The sequence below is a fragment of the Giraffa tippelskirchi genome, chromosome 4, assembly GCF_054371585.1.
Source record: "Giraffa tippelskirchi isolate mGirTip1 chromosome 4, T2T-mGirTip1v1.2.pri, whole genome shotgun sequence".
Lineage (NCBI taxonomy): Eukaryota > Metazoa > Chordata > Mammalia > Artiodactyla > Giraffidae > Giraffa > Giraffa tippelskirchi.
In genome coordinates, this window is record NC_137278.1 from 19,564,634 (window position 1) to 19,583,533 (window position 18,900).

Here is an 18,900-nt window from a genome sequence, read left to right on the forward strand (position 1 = left end):
CCTCTTGGTCATGTAGCTGGGCTGAATTTTCCCTCGCGGTGTAGGTGTAGCCTTGAGACAGAGGCCCGGGGACTGGAAGCAAAACAGCCTGTGGTCTGGTCTCCACAGCTGAGGAGGGGAGAGGCCTTGGAGGAGGCGAGAGGGGGTGGACAGGTAGGAGGAGCCGGTGAGGGATGTGTGTGTGCGTGTGTGTGTGTGTGTGTGTGTGTGTGGAGCAGAGGTAAACAAGCAGAAACAAGCATCATCCACATTTCCAGTGGGAAGCATTTAAATTTTATTCTCTCATTTCTTCCTCCCGTATGTGTGCTAAATTGCTTCAGTCCTGTCTGACTCTGTGTGACTCCATGGACTGTAGCCTGCCAGGCTCCTCTGTCCATGGGATTTTCCAGGCCAGAATACTGGAGTGGGTCGCCACGCCCTCCTCCAGAGGATCTTCCCAACCCAGAGATTGAACCCAGGTCTCCTGCACTGCAGGAGCCACCAGGGCAGACTTTGCTTCTCATAACAACCTCAAAAAGTTAGCAGGCAGGGAGGTTATATTCACGAGAGGCTAAAATCCCAAAACTCTGGAGACAAAGGCAAAGTCCAGCCACTGCTGAACCCAAGTCTCTGGGCTTTCTGCCTGTGTCTTTTGCAGGAGCCCAGCTACCGCCTCCTGAAGAGAGAGGAAAATGGACCAGGAGAGAGAATGGCCACTTTTTTGACACTTTCTTGGGCTTTTTTCAGTTTCACAGCTAACCTCAAATGTCACTGTCATTTACGTGTTTGGAGTCCTTTACTCCTCTCAGCAAATTTCAGTATCATTATGCCCTAAGGTGGAGAAAACTGAGGCACAGAGAGGTTAAGTCACTTGCCCAACAGCACACAGCTGCCTACTTCCAGAGCCTGACTATAGGCCTGAGACCACACTCAGTCACTGTACAGTACTGGACCTCCTTAATCCTCCAAAACTTGAGTCCCCAAATTTAGACCTCTTCTGCTCAAGGACAGTCTTTGGGTCCTTGGAAAAGGGGGACTGTTTCCCAACCTGCAGGATCCTCCATCACCACCAAGAATAGGTCCTCGGTGTTATCAGGGGTTACTCAGGACACCCACTTCACTGCCAACCCTTGACCTCTGCAGAGTGTAATGGAACAAGCCAGGCCTGATTCTGGGATGAGACAAGGTCACCCACAACAGGACACAGCCCTCTGAACTTGGACTTGGAGGCTGTAGCCATCTTTTTCAGAAACTAAGACGGGACTGGGTTTCCTGTCCAATGTGAGGTCAAGTGCCTGGACAAAAGTCAGAGGTCAGTACAGTCAGGATCAAGGTTACATCAAGGTAGCATCACAGGACAGCCAAATGTACCCAGCCGGGAATGGGCTGGTCAAAGACAGCTGCCGGTGGCTCCTTAAATACTCGATCTGCATTTTTGTTATAAGCAAACTCCATTTTAAGTTTATGCCCAGAAAACAAAAACAAAAAGCTATTTCCATTAGAGAGAGTATGTCAAAGAAAGAGGTGTTCTGTGAAATCCCAGGAAATGAGAGTAATCAAAGTTAAGTAGGATGCAGGTGGTTGAGCCCCTGCAGACTGGAGGGGCCCTAGGGGAGCGTCTCTGTCTGCCCTGGGCAGGGGGGCGGGGGGCGGGGGCTCACCCTGCCTCACCACTTCCTCGGAGCTCAGTCACCAACAGAAGTGAGGCATATTGAGCACACAGTCTGTGCCTGGCCCGTTACCCAAACCATCTCCTTTGTAAATATTGTTGCCACCTTCTCCCAATTTGGAAACTAAGCCAAGGACTTTATTCACTCTGGCCCAGTCCTATACCACGCAGCATCCTCCTCTGCAGGGCTCAGTCGGGGCGGGGTAGGGGGGACATATTCCTAGGACGTCCCCAGCTCAGGGCTCCTCTGAGCTCTGAGCCTTCTGTGAGCCCTGACTCTCCCAGCTTTCAGGGGCCCTTTGCAGAGTTGGTACAGCCATGCAGGGGGACACCCCAGCCCGCTTCTGCTCACAGGCCCACATGGAGCTGACATCATGGGACCCATGGGGGCGGAGGCTCATCCAGGGAGAAGTCCCACCCGCCTCATATAACCTGAGGGGAGCGGGAGAAACACCAGGCTCCCTTCAAGACATTAAGGTCATAAAAGACAAAGGAAATCTGAGGACATGACCCAGATCAAAGGTGACCAGCTCCCAAGTCAAACAAAAGCAGCTCTAAAGGACACTGTGAGACTAAGTATCAGATAATGGACTAAATATCAGATAATATGGACTAAAGATTAGATATCAGCTTAAATTTGCACAAGGTGATAATTATACCTGGATATGTAGATGAACATCTTTGTTCTTACAAGATATATGTTATTTAGGGGTAAAGCATCATCAGTTCAATTCAGTCACTCAGTTGTGTCTGACTCTTTGTGACCCCATGGACTACAACATGCCAGGCCTCCCTGTCCATCATCAACTCCTGGAGTTTACTCAAACTCATGTCCATTGAGTCAGTGATGCCATCCAACCATCTCATCCTCTGTTGTCCCCTTCTCCTCCTGCCTTCAAACTTTCCTACCATGAAGATATTTTCAAATGAGTCAGTTCTTCGCATCAGGTGGCCAAAAGATTAGAGTTTCAGCTTCAGCATCAGTCCTTCCAGTGAATATTCAGGGTTGATTTCCTTTAGGATGGACTGGTTGGATCTCCTTGCAGTCCAACGGACTCTCAAGGGTCTTCTCCAACACCACAGTTCAAAAGCATCAATTCTTCGGTGCTCAGCTTTCTTTATAGTCCAACTCTCACTTCCATACATGACTACTGGAAAAATCATAGCCTTGACTAGACAGACCTTTGTTGGCAAAGTAATGAAGCATCATGTCTGTAACTAACTTGCAAATGGTTTAACAACAACAACAAAAATGTGAGTGGTCTGTAAGGCGAGAGAAACGGATAAAGCAAAGGTGGATTAAAATGGTAACAACTGATAAACTTAAGAGCATATGGGTGTTCACTGAACTACTCTTGCAAGCTTTCTACAGGCTTGGGGAACTTCTAAAGGCAGGTATGAGAGGAATGGCCCCTGAGCTGATGGCTGGCCTACTGATGAGATAGACTGAGAATGGAGTCGCTCAGTGCTTGATGCCAATGTTCCCTGGAAGGTATTTTCAGACAGCTGCAGTCAGGGAGCGGCCCGGCTCTGCTCAGCTGTGGCCTGGGGAGTGGGGTCAGGTTCATGTGACAGGCTGTGTAACCAGGCAGACAGGGAAGAGGCAGACTTCTTCCAGACAGGGACACTATTATGGGCTGCAATCCCCCATATGTGTGCTTGCTTAGTAGCTCAGTTCCCTCTGACTCTTTGACCCCAAGGATTGTAGCCCGCCAGGCTCCTCCGCCCTTGGAATTTTCCAGGCAAGAATACTAGGGTGGGTTGCCATTTCCTTCTCCAGGGGATGATTTTCGGGGCTTTTCATTTTTCCTTAGATATGCATCTTAACTAGCTAAAGGCCAGTAAACCCCAGCACAGAAAGCTTCCTGGTCTCCTCCCTCTTGAATTTCCCTCAGGACACACGGGAGGTGGGCAAATGCAGGGGCCTTGTTCCTTGCAGACCTGGAGCCGCAGGTAATGTTCTTTTCTTTACCGTGGTTGAGAAACCTGTATGCAGGTCAGGAAGCAGCAGTTAGAACTGGACATGGAACAACAGACTGGTTCCAAATAGGAAAAGGAGTACGTCAAGGCTGTATATTGTCACCCTGCTTATTTAACTTATATGCAGAGTACATCATGAGAAATGCTGGGCTGGAAGAAACACAAACTGGAATCAAGATTGCCGGGAGAAATATCAATAACCTCAGATATGCGGATGACACCACCCTTACGGCAGAAAGTGAAGAAGAACTAAAGAGCCTCTTGATGAAGGTGAAAGAGGAGAGTGAAAAAGTTGGCTTAAAGCTCAACGTTCAGAAAACTAAGATCATGGCATCTGGTCCCATCACTTCATGGAAAATAGATGGGGAAACAGTGGAAACAGTGTCAGACTTTACTTTTTTGGGCTCCAAAATCACTGCTGATGGTGATTGCAGCCATGAAATTAAAAGACGCTTACTCCTTGGAAGGAAGGTTATGGCCAACCGAGATAGCATGTTTAAAAGCAGAGACATTACTTTGCCAACCAAAGTACGTCTAGTCAAGGCTATGGTTTTTCCAGTGGTCATGTATGGATGTGAGAGTTGGGACGGTGAAGAAAGCTGAGCGCCGAAGAATTGATGCTTTTGAACTGTGGTGTTGGAGAAGACTCTTGAGAGTCCCTTGGACTGCAAGGAGATCCAATCAATCCATCCTAAAGGAGATCAATCCTGGGTGTTCATTGGAAGGTCTGATGTTGAAGCTGAAACTCCAATACTTTGGCCACCTCATGCGAAGGGTTGACTCATTGGAAAAGACCCTAATGCTGGGTAGGATTGGGGGCGGAAGGAGAAGGGGACGACAGAGGATGAGATGGTTGGATGGCATCACCGACTCGATGGACATGGGTTTGGGTAGACTCCGGGAGTTGGTGATGGACAGAGAGGCCTGGCGTGCTGCAATTCATGGGGTCGCAAAGAGTCGGACACGACTGAGCGACTGAACTGAACTGAACTGGCTGTGCATTTATGCGACTTTTTTTTTTTAATTCTGTTTTTTAATCTTGACTCAGTACCTATACCATTTTGAAAACTTGGAAAATGCACACCCCCCTCCCCGACCCCTCAGACTAAGTTCCTTCTTTTGTTAATAGAAATCTATTTTTACCTAACTAAGAAAAACAAAAAATCTCACTCAAGCGCTGAAGTGCAAGGCTCTGGCGGGCTAGTCTTCAGGGTAGAGGACCAAGCCCCCAGAAAAGAGGCTTCCTGCAGTTCAGGGATAGGGCGCCCTCCGCTCTCAGCAGGAGGAAAGGCTGGCCGGAACCTGGGCCCTTTCTCCGCGTGTAAATTGCGGAGGACGCACAGAAACTAAGCTGGGCTGTTTTAAAAGTCTATCTCTGAAATGCTTACTGAGAAAAACAAAACAAAACACACGTTTCAGAAGTAATAAACTCTTAACAAAATGGTCCCTGCCCCCGCGAGAGGTGCCCGTTCGCCCTCCGGGGTTCAAGCTCTGACCCCCCCCAACCCCCGACCCGCGGGAAAGCGGCCCCTTCTGGGGCGTCGCCCGGAGGCTCAGAACTGCTCCAGTCTGCTTTTCACATCGCGGCAAAGTGAATCAGCAGCGGGCACAGCACGCAAAGGGCACGAGGCGGGCCCGGGGGCGGAGGGACAGGACCCGGGGAGGGGCCAGCGGGGCGAGGTGGGGGCGGACCAGGGACAGGGCGGAGGAGAGCACCCCGACAGTAAGGACCCAGGAGGCGAGGCCCCCCCGGCGGAGCGGGCCCGGAGTGGGGGCGAACCGGGGGAGGAGTCGGGACCAGCCGGGGCCGGAGTGAACTGAGGCACGGGAAAGGGACCCCCTGGGCGGGGCAGAGGGCGGAGATCGGGGACGGGGAGGCGGAGGGGCGGCCCTCGACGGGGCGGCCCTGGGGGCGGGGGCCAGGAAAGGCGGAAGGACCGGACCGGTGGACCCAGCGGCCGAGAGCTGAGCGGCTCCTCCTGCCAGGCCGCCGGACCAGCGGAACCCCCCGAGTCGCAGCCCCGCGGGCGCCATGGAGACGCTGCTGTGGTTGTGCAACTGGAGCACGCTGGGCGTGTGCGCGGCGCTGAAGCTGCCGCAGATCTCGGCCGTGCTGGGGGCGCGCAGCTCGCGGGGCATCAGCCTCCCGAGCCTGCTGCTGGAGCTGGCGGGGTGAGTAAGCCCGGGAGCGCCCCGGCTCTGCTAAAGCAGGCGCGCGGGGAACCGAGCCCAAAAACCCCGGCCGCGGGGAGCATAGCACCTGCCCGGGCCGCTCACTTCCTCTCCGTACTTGCTGCTCCCCCAGCTTTGCGCCGGAACGAAAGTGGGCGCACGCCCATTTTACAGATAAGGAAACCGACACTCAGAGAAATCGTCACTCCGCTGGTTAGTGACAAAACCAGTCATCCCGCTTTGAGCAAGGCCACTGGCCCCTCGAGACTCGCGTGTGCATCCTGTCTAAACCCACCCTCCCCCTATCTCGGGTCTCGGTTTCCTCACTTATAAAATGAGGGGTTGGACCCTCTGGCTTTTAAAAGTTACACCTTTCGGGGGGAGGGGGTGCACGGGTGTCAGAGCAGGTAGAGCTTTTTGGAGTTAGTGGGGGATTTGAGTTGGAGTTGGACTTCAGCTGGCGCTCCAGTTGGCAGTTGAAGACCGTTGCAAGAGCTGGTTTATCCTTAAAAGTTAGGAGTGAGTGCCCTGACTCAGTGTTTAAAGATCTGAACGTGATGGATGATAGCCAGACTTGTTGCAGTGATCATTTCACAATATATACAAATACTGAATTATGCTGTACATTTGAAATTAATATAATGTATGTCAGTTATACCTCGGTTTACAAAAAAAGTAACATTCTGAATAAGCAAAGTAATAATCATAAAGACCTGAACGGCGAAAAGCGGAGTTGTAAACTTGGTGGGAAAGACCCGAACCCAGCAGTCTAGCTCCTCGCCTGTGAGGCCCAGCCCTCCCGGCTGCCCCGCGCCAGCTGGCGGACTCCAGTTACCATCAGGCAACTCTGAGGGTGGGTCTTGGGCAAGCACTTCTGGGTGGGGGCAGCCCGCTTGGTGGGACCCGTTTTCTCTCGCCAGAAGGAAGGCAGGGGAGAGGGTGGGAGAAAGAGGAGACCTCCGGAGCGCAAGGCGTGAGGGGCCACCCTCGGACCTGTGGGGCCCCTCCAGGGACACCCCTATAAGAGGGGCCAACCCTAGGGTGTGTGACTTCTATCGGTTTGGGGGCCCCCTGGGGAAGTGCTCCCTGCCTTAGTGCTCCCCATTTCTCTGGGGAGAATAGATAATTGCCGAGAAGTTCAGTCGTGCCTGACTCTTTGTGAGCGGATGGACTGTAGCCCTCCAGGCTCCTCTTTCTGTCCATGGAATTCTCTAGGCAAGAATACTGGAGTGGATTGCCATGCCCTTTGATTGAAGGTGGGAGGAGAAGGAGACGACAGAGGATGAGATGGTTGGATGGCATCACTGACGTGATGGACATGAGTTTGAGTAGGCTCCAGGAGTTGGTGATGGACAGGGAGGCCTGGTGTGCTGCAGTCCATGGGGTCACAAAGAGTCGGACAGGACTGAGAGACTGAACTGAACTGAGAAGTTCATCATTCAGGGCAGGGGATACCCTGGTCTGCTCCAGGGGAGGGGAACCCCTGGGCATCCTCTCAGGGACCAGAAGAGGTAGCCACCTGGAGAAGGAGGCCCTCCAGGCAGGGAGTCTTGTAAACAGAAGCTCGGAGGCTGGATTGGAGGCAGTGAAGCCAGAGAAAGATGCTGAGGACATGGTCTTAAGTTTAAAGCATCTGTTTGTGCAGATACAGGGGATGAGGCAGGTGTGCTCTTGTCCCCATTTCACAAGTATGGAAGCTGAGGCCCCAGAGGTTAGTAACTGCCGGGGATTGTGAGCCCAGCACCCAAGTCCTGGAGTCTGCGCTCCCCTTGGGGCTCCACCCTCAGCAGGTGATGCTGGAGGGATGAGTCCAGGTGGTCTCAGGAAGGTGGCTCAGCCGGTAGGCAGAGGGCTAAGTGCTGGCCATTGTCACAGCGTAGCCCCGGGTGAGGGCGTGGGGCTGTGGTCACACCCCTTGCTGGCTTAGGAGATGTGAACCATGCAGTCCACATGGTCTGTGGAGGCTCTGGCTCACCCTGGGGGGGACACGGGGCCTGGAGGAGGGGGTCTTCACAGCCTGGGTAGGGGGAGACAGACCCGAGGGGATGACGACAGAGGCATTTAGATTCCAAAGGGGCTGGACTGGCCAGGGTGTGAGCTGGGAAGGCAGGAAGCTCAGGCCTCTTCTTCTGAGAGGAGGGACCCTGGGGTCTTTATCCCCCACCTCTCCACGCTGCAGCCTCTCCAGGGCTAGAATTTTCTTAAAGGAACTGGAGAGTCCTCCTGTCTTGCCTGCCACCCCACCCCTGCCCCCCAACAGCACTCTGGAGGCCATTGGAATCATCTTGGGATGTTCCTCCTCTTCAAAACACAGGCTCCCCAGCCCGCTCCTGGGCCCTCATATGGCCAGTGCCTGGGACGCCCGCCCAGGGTGGCTCTCAGCCCCCCTCAGAGGTCCTTCCTGGCCTGTGGGGCTTCTTGAGCACGTCCTTCTGAGGCAGCTGCCTGGGGTCTTGGAAGTGCCCAGCCTTAGAGACAGGCAGGCCTGGGTCCGGAAGCCTGGTCTCTTCCTCCTCCCGGTCAGATCTGTCTCTAACTGACCATCCGAAGCGGCTTGGCAGACCCCAGTGCCCCAGCTCCAGAAGTTGCAGAGATGATTTGGTTGATATTTCATCCCCCTTGTTCTTGGTGGTTTGTGGTTTAGTCACTCAGTCACGTCAGACTCTTGCCACCCCATGGACTGTATAGCCTGCCAGGCTCCTCTGTCCATGGGATTTTCCAGGCGAGGATACTGGAGTGGGTTGCCGTTTCCTCCTCCAGGGGATCTTCCTGACCCAGGAATCGAACCCGGGTCTCCTGCATTGCAGGCAGATTCTTTACCATCTGAGCTTGAAGCCCTTGTTCTGTACCTCCCTCCTTACCATTTGCTGATGCTTGGCTCCAGTTCTCGGGTTCTGCGCACAAACCTGGGCTCCTGGGTGGGGGACAGGCCTGCCTGCTGTGGGGGTCGGGTGAGTCTGACCTCAAGAGTGTCCTCCCTCTCCCCAGGTTCCTGGTCTTCCTCCGGTACCAGTGTTACTACGAGTACCCGCTGCTGACATACCTGGAGTACCCCATCCTCATTGCACAAGGTAGCCGACCTCCCGTCCCCCTGCCCGGCCTCAGCCCTCAGCACCTCCCCCCCGACCCTCACTCAGACCTTTCCTTTCCAGATCTCATCCTCCTGCTGTGTGTCTTCCATTTCAACGGGGATGTGCGACGGGCAGCACCGTACATCATCGCGTATCCTTCCAGCACCTGGGAATCAGGGTTGGGACCGGGTGGGGCGGCGGGGTGTGTCTTGTTTTGCTAATCAGTTCAGTTCAGTTCAGTAGCTCAGTCGTGTCCGACTCTTTGCAACTCCATGGACTGCAGCACGCCAGGCCTCCCTGTCTATTACCAACTCCCAGAGCTTGCTCAAACTCATGTTCATTGAGTCGGTGATGCCATCCAACCATCTCATCCTCTGTTGTCCCCTTCTCCTCCTGCCTTCAATCTTTCCCAGCATCAGGGTCTTTTCCAATGAGTCAGTTCTTCGCATCAGGTGGCCAAAGGATTGGAGCTTCAGCTTCAGCATCAGTCCTTCCAATGAATATTCAGGACTGATTTCCTTTAGGTTGGGCTATTTGGATCTCCTGCAGTCCAAGGGACTCTCAAGAGTCTTCTCCACCACCACAGTTCAAAAGCATCAATTCTTCAGCGCTCAGCTTTCTTTATGGTCCAACTCTCACATCCACTTGGTTTGCTAATAGGATGTTCTTAAGCCGGGTTCTGTGCTGTGCTGTGCTTTGTCATTCAGTCGTGTCTGACTCTTTGCAACCCCGTGGACTGTAGCCCGCCAGGCTCCTCTGTCCATGGGATTCTCCAGGCAAGAATGCTAGAGTGGGTTGCCACGCCCTTCTCCAGGGGATCTTCCCAACCCAGGGATCGAACCCAGGTCTCCCACATGGCAGACGTATTCTTTACCATGGAAGCCCTATTAAAGCAGAATCCTTTACTAGATATTTATTCTTTTGGTTAAATTAAGAAAAAACAGTCCCCAAAGTAAGATTCCTTGTGGGCGAGTATATCTTCACAGCCCAGAGATGCCCGAGATGTCTCTGCCCGGGGTCTCCCCTCTGAGACCAGGGTGCCCCACGGTGCCCTGACCCACCAGGTGGGATGTAGACTTAGGACCTCAAGGCTGGGCAGCAGGAGCACCTCTGCTAAGAGCCACATTGTCCACGTGTCTTCTTTAGGGGAAAGGAGGTATTTCTTCCTTCCCCCCAAACGTCCCCATGTGACAGGCATGTCTGATCTGTAACATGATGCCACTAACACACCTGGTCAGCTTGGCTTCTTACTGCCTGTTAGTGGGCAGGTCTGGGCCCCTGACAGCTGGTTTAGGTCTCCGTGGACTTCGGTCGTCACACAGACCTGTCCCCTCTCACGTCACTCAGCATTTTCTGTGCACGTGGGCCATCTTCCGTCTTCATTCCGCTTGTCAAAACTCCCGTTATTCTCTTGTTGAACTTCACTTTCCTTAAGAGGCCAAGAGAGCCTTTTTGAGTGCCAGTCAGTCCTGCCACATCAGTGAAATGATCTGAGCTTCAGGGTAGAGGAAAGGGGGGCGGGACAGCCAAGCCTTGTCTGCCTAGAGCATGTGAGGAGGTGGGCGTGGAGTGGTGGGAACCCCCCATGTGCCCGCTGCCTGGATGGCCTTGGCCCTGACCATAAAGCCCAGCCCTCCGGTCTGCAGCTGTTCCATCTATGAAGAGGCAGCATAACGCCTACCTTTTAGGGTTGCTTCCAGAATGACAATACCAGGAGTACAGGGCGAGCTGAGCAGGTGGCAGGGTCGTGGTGGCTCTTGTACTAAAAGCCTGTCTGCAGAGGGGAGCTGGGTGAGGACTGAGTCCTGACCCTCCGCTGTTGGATCAAGTTGTAAGCCCCCAGACTCAGTTTTCCTCTGCAAAGAAAGAGGGATCACGTGACTCTACTGCCCTTCAATGCTTCAAGGTCAGCCCTAGCTGGTTAAAGAAGGCTTTAGAAAACAGAGTACTTTAAAGATGAAAAGCATGGTGGGATTTACTTTTTAAATAAAATGCAGCAGCTTTGTGCAAATGGTGAGGTGTAGATTAGAAAATGTGGGTGCTAATGGCAACTCTAAGTATCAGCAATATGTTTAGAACCTCCTTCTTCCAGTTGTGACTTACAGAGCACGAGTAAGCAGGGTGGCCATGTTAATAGTGCATTTTTTTTATAAGTATTAGTAGGTCCCAGATACTAGGCAGGACATGCTTATGCTAAAAAATCACTTGTTGATCTGAGATTCCAGTTTAACTGGATGTCTTGTAATTTAATTTGCTCTGTCTGGCCACCCTACAAATAAGTCATCTCTAGGATCTCAGTTGCTGCTACTGCTGCTCAAGTTTTATAAAATGTGTATCTGGAATGAGTGGAATGAGGTGCAATGGTACAAAATTGGGCAATAGTAGTTTAAAATTCAAATTAGAGAGTGTTTGAAAAACAAAATTCCCTCCTCCTAGATTCAGGCTGCCTTTTCCGGTATCGACTGACCTGAGCACAGGGATTGTCTGTTTCAAAGCCCTTCATTTAAATAATGTTATTAATTGCAATCCCAGCAGCCTCTTGAGTCTCTACAATATGCCACAAAGCAGTGAGGAGGCGAATGGGGTAAGAATATTAAGTCCCATTTTGCAGATAAGCAAACCAAGGCTGAGAGAAGGAAAATGACTTGCCTGTGGTCACAGCAGAGGCTCCTGGCCGTCCCTGCCCTGGCCTGGCCACCAGCTCCTGTTTCTTTCTGCTTCTCTAGCCGGGCTGTCTTCCTGCAGCATTCCTGAGCTTGATGGAAATCAGGTATCATTTCTTCTGTCTCCTAGCATTGCTCTACCCAACTGGGTCATTTCTACACTGAAGTTAGCAGGAAAGAGGAAACCGGTAAACAGTTTCACGTGACAACAATTTTGCAGAAGATGTCTCCTTTATCAGGCATCCTAAGTGCTCAACTAGTTTTTCAGTCAATCCTTGAACATGCATTATGAGCCAGTCTTGTTCTAGGCATAGTCTTTTTGTGCTCACAAAAGTTATGTGGGAAACAAAACCATATTTAATAAGCTAAATATATTGAATGTTGCATGGTATGAGTTACAGAGAAAAATAAAGCACTGACAGGTAATAAACAGGAGGTATCTCAGTTTTACATAGGGTGGACAAGGAGCTATTTATTGAAAAGGTAATAGACGAGTAAACACTTGAAGGAAGTGAGCCAACAAGCCATAAAGATACCAGGTGAAAAAGTTTCCTAAGAAGAGGATAAACAGGTAAGTATATGAGGGCTCAGATGAAGTATGCTTGAAAATGTTCAAGGAATAGCAATACCATTGTGTCTGGAATGGAATGATTCTGGGAGAGATGATAGCAAATGAGGATACTTCCCTGATAGCTCAGTTGGTAAAGAATCTGCCTGCAATGCAAGAGACCCCAGTTTGATTCCTGGGTTGGGAAGATCCCCTGGAGAAGGGAAGGGCTACCCACTCCAGTATTCTGGCCTGGAGAATTCCATGGACTATACAGTCCATCGGGTCGCAAAGAATCAGACACCAACTGAGTGACTATCACTTTCACTTTCTAGACCACTGTGATTATTTTGGCTTTTAATCAGACTGATATGGCTAGACCCTGGAGGCTTCTGATCCCACAATTTCATGTTTTAAAAAAATAAAATTGTGTTACATCTTAGATCAAAGGTGTATTAACTGTTGACATTATGTTGGAGAGGTCTACATGGTCAAGAATGAAATGGGCAGTTAAGATCATCTGGAACGTTCCCAGCCCTAGGATGGGTCTGAGAACACAGGGTTCTATGTAATTTTCTTCCAGAATTCTGCTTCTGTGCTTCTGAACTCCTAGCAAGTGTTCACCTGGACCACTTTTGTCTTTTCCAAACTGACAAGTTCTAGCAGAGTTGTTCCCAGTTCCACGCTTGGCTTAGATGTGTAACCTCTGTATTCGTGGTTTGTTTCCACGGGTGGGTGGTGGAGCTGTCAGCCAACAAGCCACTGCTGTGTCCCTTAGCGCATGGTAAGCTGTGTGTCTGCTTGGTTCATCCTTACTCTGCAGCAATGGATCCTAGATCTGGCCATGGTGAGTAAACTGCCCCAGAGAAGAACATGTGTTCACGGCAGTCTGTCTTCCCTCTTTTCCTTGTGACACCAGCCCTGCAAACAGTTGTACAGATCGGACGTTCAACCCGCTGTACTGAAAGCACCCCTGTGCTTTGCAGCCGTACCAAAGCATGCTGGGATGAAAGCCCAGTGATGTCCAAATATTAAAAAGACATTATTCTCACTTAAATATATGGCACAATATTTTTACTTCATTTGGCGGGGGGAGCCTTTGAGAACCAGATAGTGGAGTTGGTAGTCAAATAAGACCTGAGCATGAAGTGAAGAGTCTCAGGTTGGGTGCTAGGTCACTTCAGTTGTGTCCAACTCTTTGTGACCCGATGGACTGTAGCCTGTCAGGCTCCTCTGTCCATGGGGATTCTCCAAGCAAGAATACCAGAGGAGGTTGCCATTTCCTCCTCCCAACCCAGGGATGGAACCCACGTCTCTTATGTTTCCTGCATTGGCATGTGGGTTCTTTGCCACTAGCGCCATATTATCAGGTTAGTAATTACATAGTGACAACATACTCACTATTTTTCTAACTTTGCCCCCTAAACATTTTTTTTTTCTTCCTTGGATAAAGGTAAGTGCTGTATTCTTTTTCCTTCCTTGGTTAAGGGCCAGAAATTCCCTGCTGTAAGAATAGGATTCTGGTCAGGAAGCATTTGACCAAAGATCAAATGGTGGTTGACATGAACTTTTCTACCTCATGGGAAAAGGAGCAGAACTAATTGGTGGTCACTGCCGGCCACACCCGAACTCCTGGATTTTAATCCATTCTATCTCCAGCATCTTGTTGGAAAGTGGACTTGGCTCTCAGCCTTGTGACATAGGGAGAGCAGATATGCAGGGTTACCAAGGCAGCCTGGGCCTGGCTCAGGGTGGAGGGTGCTGTACTCTTAACCTCACTGGGGAGCAGAGGTCAGAGAGCACAGGGCCGGAGTCTCACCATGTGGCTCATCAGAACAGCCAGAAACTCAGAGCTTATGTGCCCCAGCTTGCTGCTTTGAGTTTATAAATCTCAGTGCAAAGCAGTATGGTGCCCCCACGCTCTACTGTAGTATCTATACATCAATTTATTATTGGCAGGTGGGGACAGATACGCCTTTGTGGCCATTGCAGATTTTTACCCTCGGTTATGTCCTACCTGCTGCTACACATCAGTTACTCACCTGAAGGGGTTGGTGGGTTAGACCTTAGTATGCTGCTGCTGCCTCCATTCTTTATCATGAAACTTGGATTTTGTCCTTGTGCAAGTTGGGTATTACTTGACATGAAAGCTTGGTTTCAAAAGTGCTTTCAGGGAATTCCCTGGTGGTCCAGTGGCTAGGACTCCAGTGGTCCAGGTTCAATCCCTGGTTGGGGAATCCTGAAAAGCATAACCCCCCTTCTCCCCGGAAAGGGGCTTTCAGTATCCGGTACTCTTCTGCATTTGAAACTAAGGGACTCCTTTCTCCTGTTTTATGTTCAAACAGAATTTATGCACTTTGATCAGTGCAGCCAGTAAGTTTGCACAGCTCCAGTACCTGTGGAAAAGCAGGGACTCAGGAGCTGTGAGCGCTCTGACGTGGAGCCTCGCTTCTTATACCTGTGCAGGTGAGAACACAACTCTGATTGATGGGGTGTCCCCTTTTGGTGTGTGTGTGGGGGTGTCTACCTAGAGGGGTGTGCTAACTTGATGTCCAAGGGTCATAATCCCTTGAGCTTAAATCCTTTGCATGTAACTCTTGAATCTCTAGTGTATCCTTATTTATAAGACTGATTTCATGCACACCACTTTCCATTTTCTGCAAGATCTGTATTCTAGTTGCTAAAAAAATGTGAAAGGACACTTTTCTCCAAAAATATGACCTAATATTAACAGTCCTCTCTTGTTGTTTGCAAAGCATCAAGAAGCTGATTATATTAAATCCACTAACTTGTTTTAAGCATATGACTGTTTATGATGTAATAAATTGAAGAGATGAGAATCATACATTGACTTTTGTGAATGAACATAATTTGCAGCAGTGGAGTTTTTCTGGAGCCATAGTGTGTTTGGTCTCAACTTTAGAATTTCCATTGTTCATTTGGATTCTTGCAGGAACTACCTAAGAGGAATATATGCTTTATTTAGGTAGGAACATTTTTAAAAATCCAGAGCTATTACTTTCACTAGATTTACTAGTTGTCAATATTTGAATTATACTTTTTCATGTTTCTTCTAAAATCTTAAAACTACCAGCTTCTCCATCCAGGGTTCTGTTGTACCCAGATCTTTCAAGAACAGTTACTGTGTATTCCTGTATTTAAAATGGAAAGATATTAGCTAAGTACTGAAATGTCTGAGAAGTTGATATTAATTGCTGACATTTTTCTTTTACAGCAAGAATAGTGACAACTTTAATGACCACCCATGATCTTACAAGTAAGCGAAATATTTTTCTGCCTATGTCCTCTTTGAACTTTTTGCCATCTGCCCCCTTCACTTGTAAATTATCTTGGGGTTTAACAGAGCCAGTTTAGCCCCACTGGAGGCTAGCTGCAATACACTGCAGGTCCTCGTCAGTCTCCATGTATAGTGTTGAGCACCCTCTTGCCATACCCGGGATAGAATATGCACAAGATAGACAATTCCTATCTTCGTAAAGCTTCCACTCCAGAAGTGGAAATGAAGGTGAGGTCATCACACAATTTTTGAAAAATATTGTAAAATGTTTCGAAAGAGAAGAACAGGATGAGCACCTAACAAGGAAGCCTGACATAGTTGGAGGGAGCTGGGAAGATTTGAAGGGGAGACGGATGAGGAGGGAAGAGACTGTTACAAGGAGCAGCACGTATGGAGGTCTTGAGCAAGGAGTTTGGAGGAACACCAGCAGGGCTGGTGGGAGAGCCCTGGGGTGAGTCTAATGAGAGGGAAGGCGGTGGCAGGGAGCCTCAGAGGACTGCCCAGAGGCAGCAGGGTGGGGAGTGACACAATCATTTTATTCTACGTCCTTGTTCTGTTATTTTTAAAGGGTTACTGTGATGGAGGAGAAAACAAACTTGGGTTAACTTAAAGAGAATGTTGTTCATTCCTCAGGCTGAGTTTTCAAGCATATAAATGTTTGAAAAATGATTAAAACAGGTAGGGTGACTTATTCTATGAAGACTAGAAATGTGTCCTTGGTGTGTAGACCTTTTACATAAGTTCATTATTATCTGAGACATACTGTCACAAAGCAGCAGGATGCATGTGCTAGTCCCATCCCAGGGTTTTATCTTTGGCTCAAGTCTTTACAATAGCTCTGAGAGAAGGGTTGAAAGTGTTTGGCCAGAGCGTATACCTGGGTCAAGTGAGGAAGGGAGAAACCTGAGGCTTCCCTACAGGACGTGAATTCTCTACTTGCAAAGGAGAGTCAAACCATAATTGAACAACAAAACAAATTTCATATTAAAAATTAATTTTAAAAGGTCGAGAATCTTCTAATTGTGATTTGTTTTGAATCTGAGGTGACAGCTGTTTATGAAAGTGACCACTATATCTGAGAATAATTTCTTAAAAACAGTTCAGCTATCTTAAAAGTGTTTTACAACCCCAAAGACATATTAAGTCTCATAAACCTTATTTATCAGGAGTGTTCATCAAGTCATTGAGATTATTTTTTCCTTTTTAACAAAAAGCCACATTTTCATGGTTACTTTAATATAAAACATACTTTAACGTTTTTCAGAATTATCTTAACTGATTGCAGTGTACCACTTTTTGCTTAATTAACATGGAATTTTCTAAGGTACCACCACCCTTATGACTTAAAAAATGATAACAGGTTTTTAAAAAGTTGTAGCATTTACCAACCAGAGTCAGATTCCTCCAAATTAAGCATTTAAGATGAAATTATTCACCAAGTCAGGCCAAGTGGCTAGAGGTAGTAATGATAAGACAATTTTTTCCCCAGAAATATTTGGAACCAAAGTTGCACTAACATTCACATGATCCATAGTTCTGTTTCCTTTTGGGTAGGGGATAGGGGGTGTTAAGCCTATTTAGGCTTCTACTTAGAGAAGGTGGTGATTTTATGTGAAAACAGTATTTTTTAATACACACTTTTCTTTTTTGACTGATTTCAGTTCTTATACGTTTCATGATCATGCTGGCCTTAAACATATGGGTAACTGCTACAGTACTTCACTACCAGAAGACCGATATAAAGTCTGAATGATGGATTATTCCTGTACACAAAGTGGATTTGAATAACTGAACCAAAGGAAAAAAAAGCTCACTGCTAAATCATAAGTTTAGTCAACCGTGCCAAAGATACTTTAGACTTGAAAAAGCCCAGTTAAACACTTGTTTAAAAACATTGATTTTTAAAAATCCTCCACCCCCACTTTATTAGGCTAAGGTAGGACTTAGACATCTGCAGTTCTGAGAAGGCTGGTGATGGATGGAAGTCTTCCAAAAAGCCCATTCTGAGGAGGTAGCTCTGACCCTTATTCTGGGAACTAATTACATCTACTTCTCAACTTTTAAAATCTTTTAAGAAATACATCTTCTCCAAAACACAAATGCACATGAGTGGAGTGGGATTTTGCTCAAGTGGAAATCTTAATAAATTACCAGGGTTCACTTCCTGGGACGAATGTTTAATTGTAATACAGACATAATAGGATGGCCTTATTGTATCATATTATCATAAAATACCTCCTTGGCTATAGCAAAGATATCAAGGCAAGCAAAAATGTAACTGGTTTGAATGCATATACCAAAGTAGCTCTTTAACTTCATACTGTGCCTTTAATCATTTTGTAACAAAAGATACCAGCAATCTCTACTTATGAAGAGGCAATCCCAATATACTTCCAGATTCAAGCACAATGCTGCCATTTTTAAAAGGATCACATCTGCACAATTAACTGTTATTGGACTTTGGTACAAAATAGAGCCAACCTCAACCAGGGTTTGCCTACTGAAAATATATGCAGCAAAGGGTATTGCTGGGTTCTGCAGAACTCTCATGGATTTAATTCTCATTACGGTATCATACTCTAAACATGCTGTTAAGATTATCCACTGTATTTTCCTATAAAAGCTTATAAAACCTAACATTTAAAAACATTTACCTAATAATTGAGTAGCATTATTCTATTATATGCAGTAAGTAAATGATGGTTATTAGAAAGTGTTTCCTGTGTAAAATAAACTTATTTTGAACTCTTCTGAGTCTTAAAACTCAATTGTTTTAATGTGCTTACCTTTAAGTTATGTAAAGTGCAGTTTTAAAAATATAAACTGAACTACTGCTTGGGACCAACAGGAAGAGAAACATGGCATCTAAAATAAAAAAATAAGTCATTCATTCTATAGTTTTAAAAATCACAGTTAGCATTTTAAAAAAAGTCCAAGTAAATATTTTCTCATATGCAGTTATCTGACTGTATGACTGTATGATTTTTCAGTCCAACAAATATTTTATTTAGATATACTTTATCAATGCTTAAAGCAACTCCTTAGAGAAAATACAGTATCACAGGTGGAGAGTGCTGCATTTTTCCCCTTTGGAAGGGAAAGGAACATACACTAGAGCCACCCCATATCAGTAATCCCACAACAGTCCTGTAAGTAGACAGTCTCCATTTTACAGACGAAAATACTGAAGCCCATACTGAACAACCTGTCCCAGATCAGACAGCCAGCAAGTATCCTAGAAAAGACCCCACTGATTACCAAAAAGTTCTTTCTAGAAAACCACTTGTCAGCACACTATTCTGCCAAAACAGACTGCTTCCTTATCCTTGACACTCAAATGAGATTCTCAAGTTTGCATGCTCCTTAAAATACTGATGTTAAATTAGACACAAACTCCTAGTTGAAATTTGGTTTTGTATTTCTCCACGGATTAAGTGATATGGCTGAAGATCCCCAAGTGTGTAACCTCAATTAAGATTTCTTTGCTATACCCATCTTTTAGGGAAGGTAATTTTGGGGGG

General features: G+C 47.8%; 1 protein-coding gene across 6 annotated transcripts; it reads left to right on the forward strand.

The window, feature by feature from the left end:
• The first annotated feature begins 5,310 nt into the window (after positions 1–5,310).
• Positions 5,311–18,142, forward strand: SLC66A3 (solute carrier family 66 member 3). 6 transcript variants are annotated; one of them, XR_014083705.1, is made up of 8 exons: positions 5,311–5,450; positions 5,615–5,800; positions 8,789–8,871; positions 8,953–10,662; positions 11,483–11,641; positions 14,427–14,547; positions 15,317–15,358; positions 17,041–18,142. XR_014083705.1 is itself a non-coding variant. In XM_081596537.1 (8 exons), the coding sequence occupies exons 2-8, from the start codon at positions 5,661–5,663 to the stop codon at positions 17,130–17,132; spliced, it is 606 nt and encodes a 201-aa protein (XP_081452663.1). In that variant the 5' UTR covers positions 5,311–5,450; positions 5,615–5,660; the 3' UTR covers positions 17,133–18,142. The 6 variants fall into 6 exon arrangements, 3 of the variants coding, with proteins under 3 accessions (XP_081452663.1, XP_081452664.1, XP_081452665.1); XM_081596537.1 differs by lacking the exon at positions 11,483–11,641 and adding an exon at positions 12,871–12,928 and having other exon boundaries at positions 8,953–9,022; XM_081596538.1 differs by lacking the exon at positions 11,483–11,641 and adding an exon at positions 12,871–12,928 and having other exon boundaries at positions 5,311–5,351; positions 8,953–9,022.
• The last annotated feature ends 758 nt before the right edge of the window (positions 18,143–18,900 follow it).

What these genes read in the sequence shown, in the direction of transcription:
- SLC66A3 (XM_081596537.1), top strand. Translation starts at nt 5,661, where the DNA reads ATGGAGACGCTGCTGTGGTTGTGCAACTGGAGCACGCTGGGCGTGTGC. An exon ending in CTGCTGCTGGAGCTGGCGGG is followed by an intron (nt 5,801 to 8,788) that starts GTGAGTAAGCCC and finishes CCCTCTCCCCAG; the next exon opens with GTTCCTGGTCTTCCTCCGGT. An exon ending in GACCACCCATGATCTTACAA is followed by an intron (nt 15,359 to 17,040) that starts GTAAGCGAAATA and finishes GACTGATTTCAG; the next exon opens with TTCTTATACGTTTCATGATC.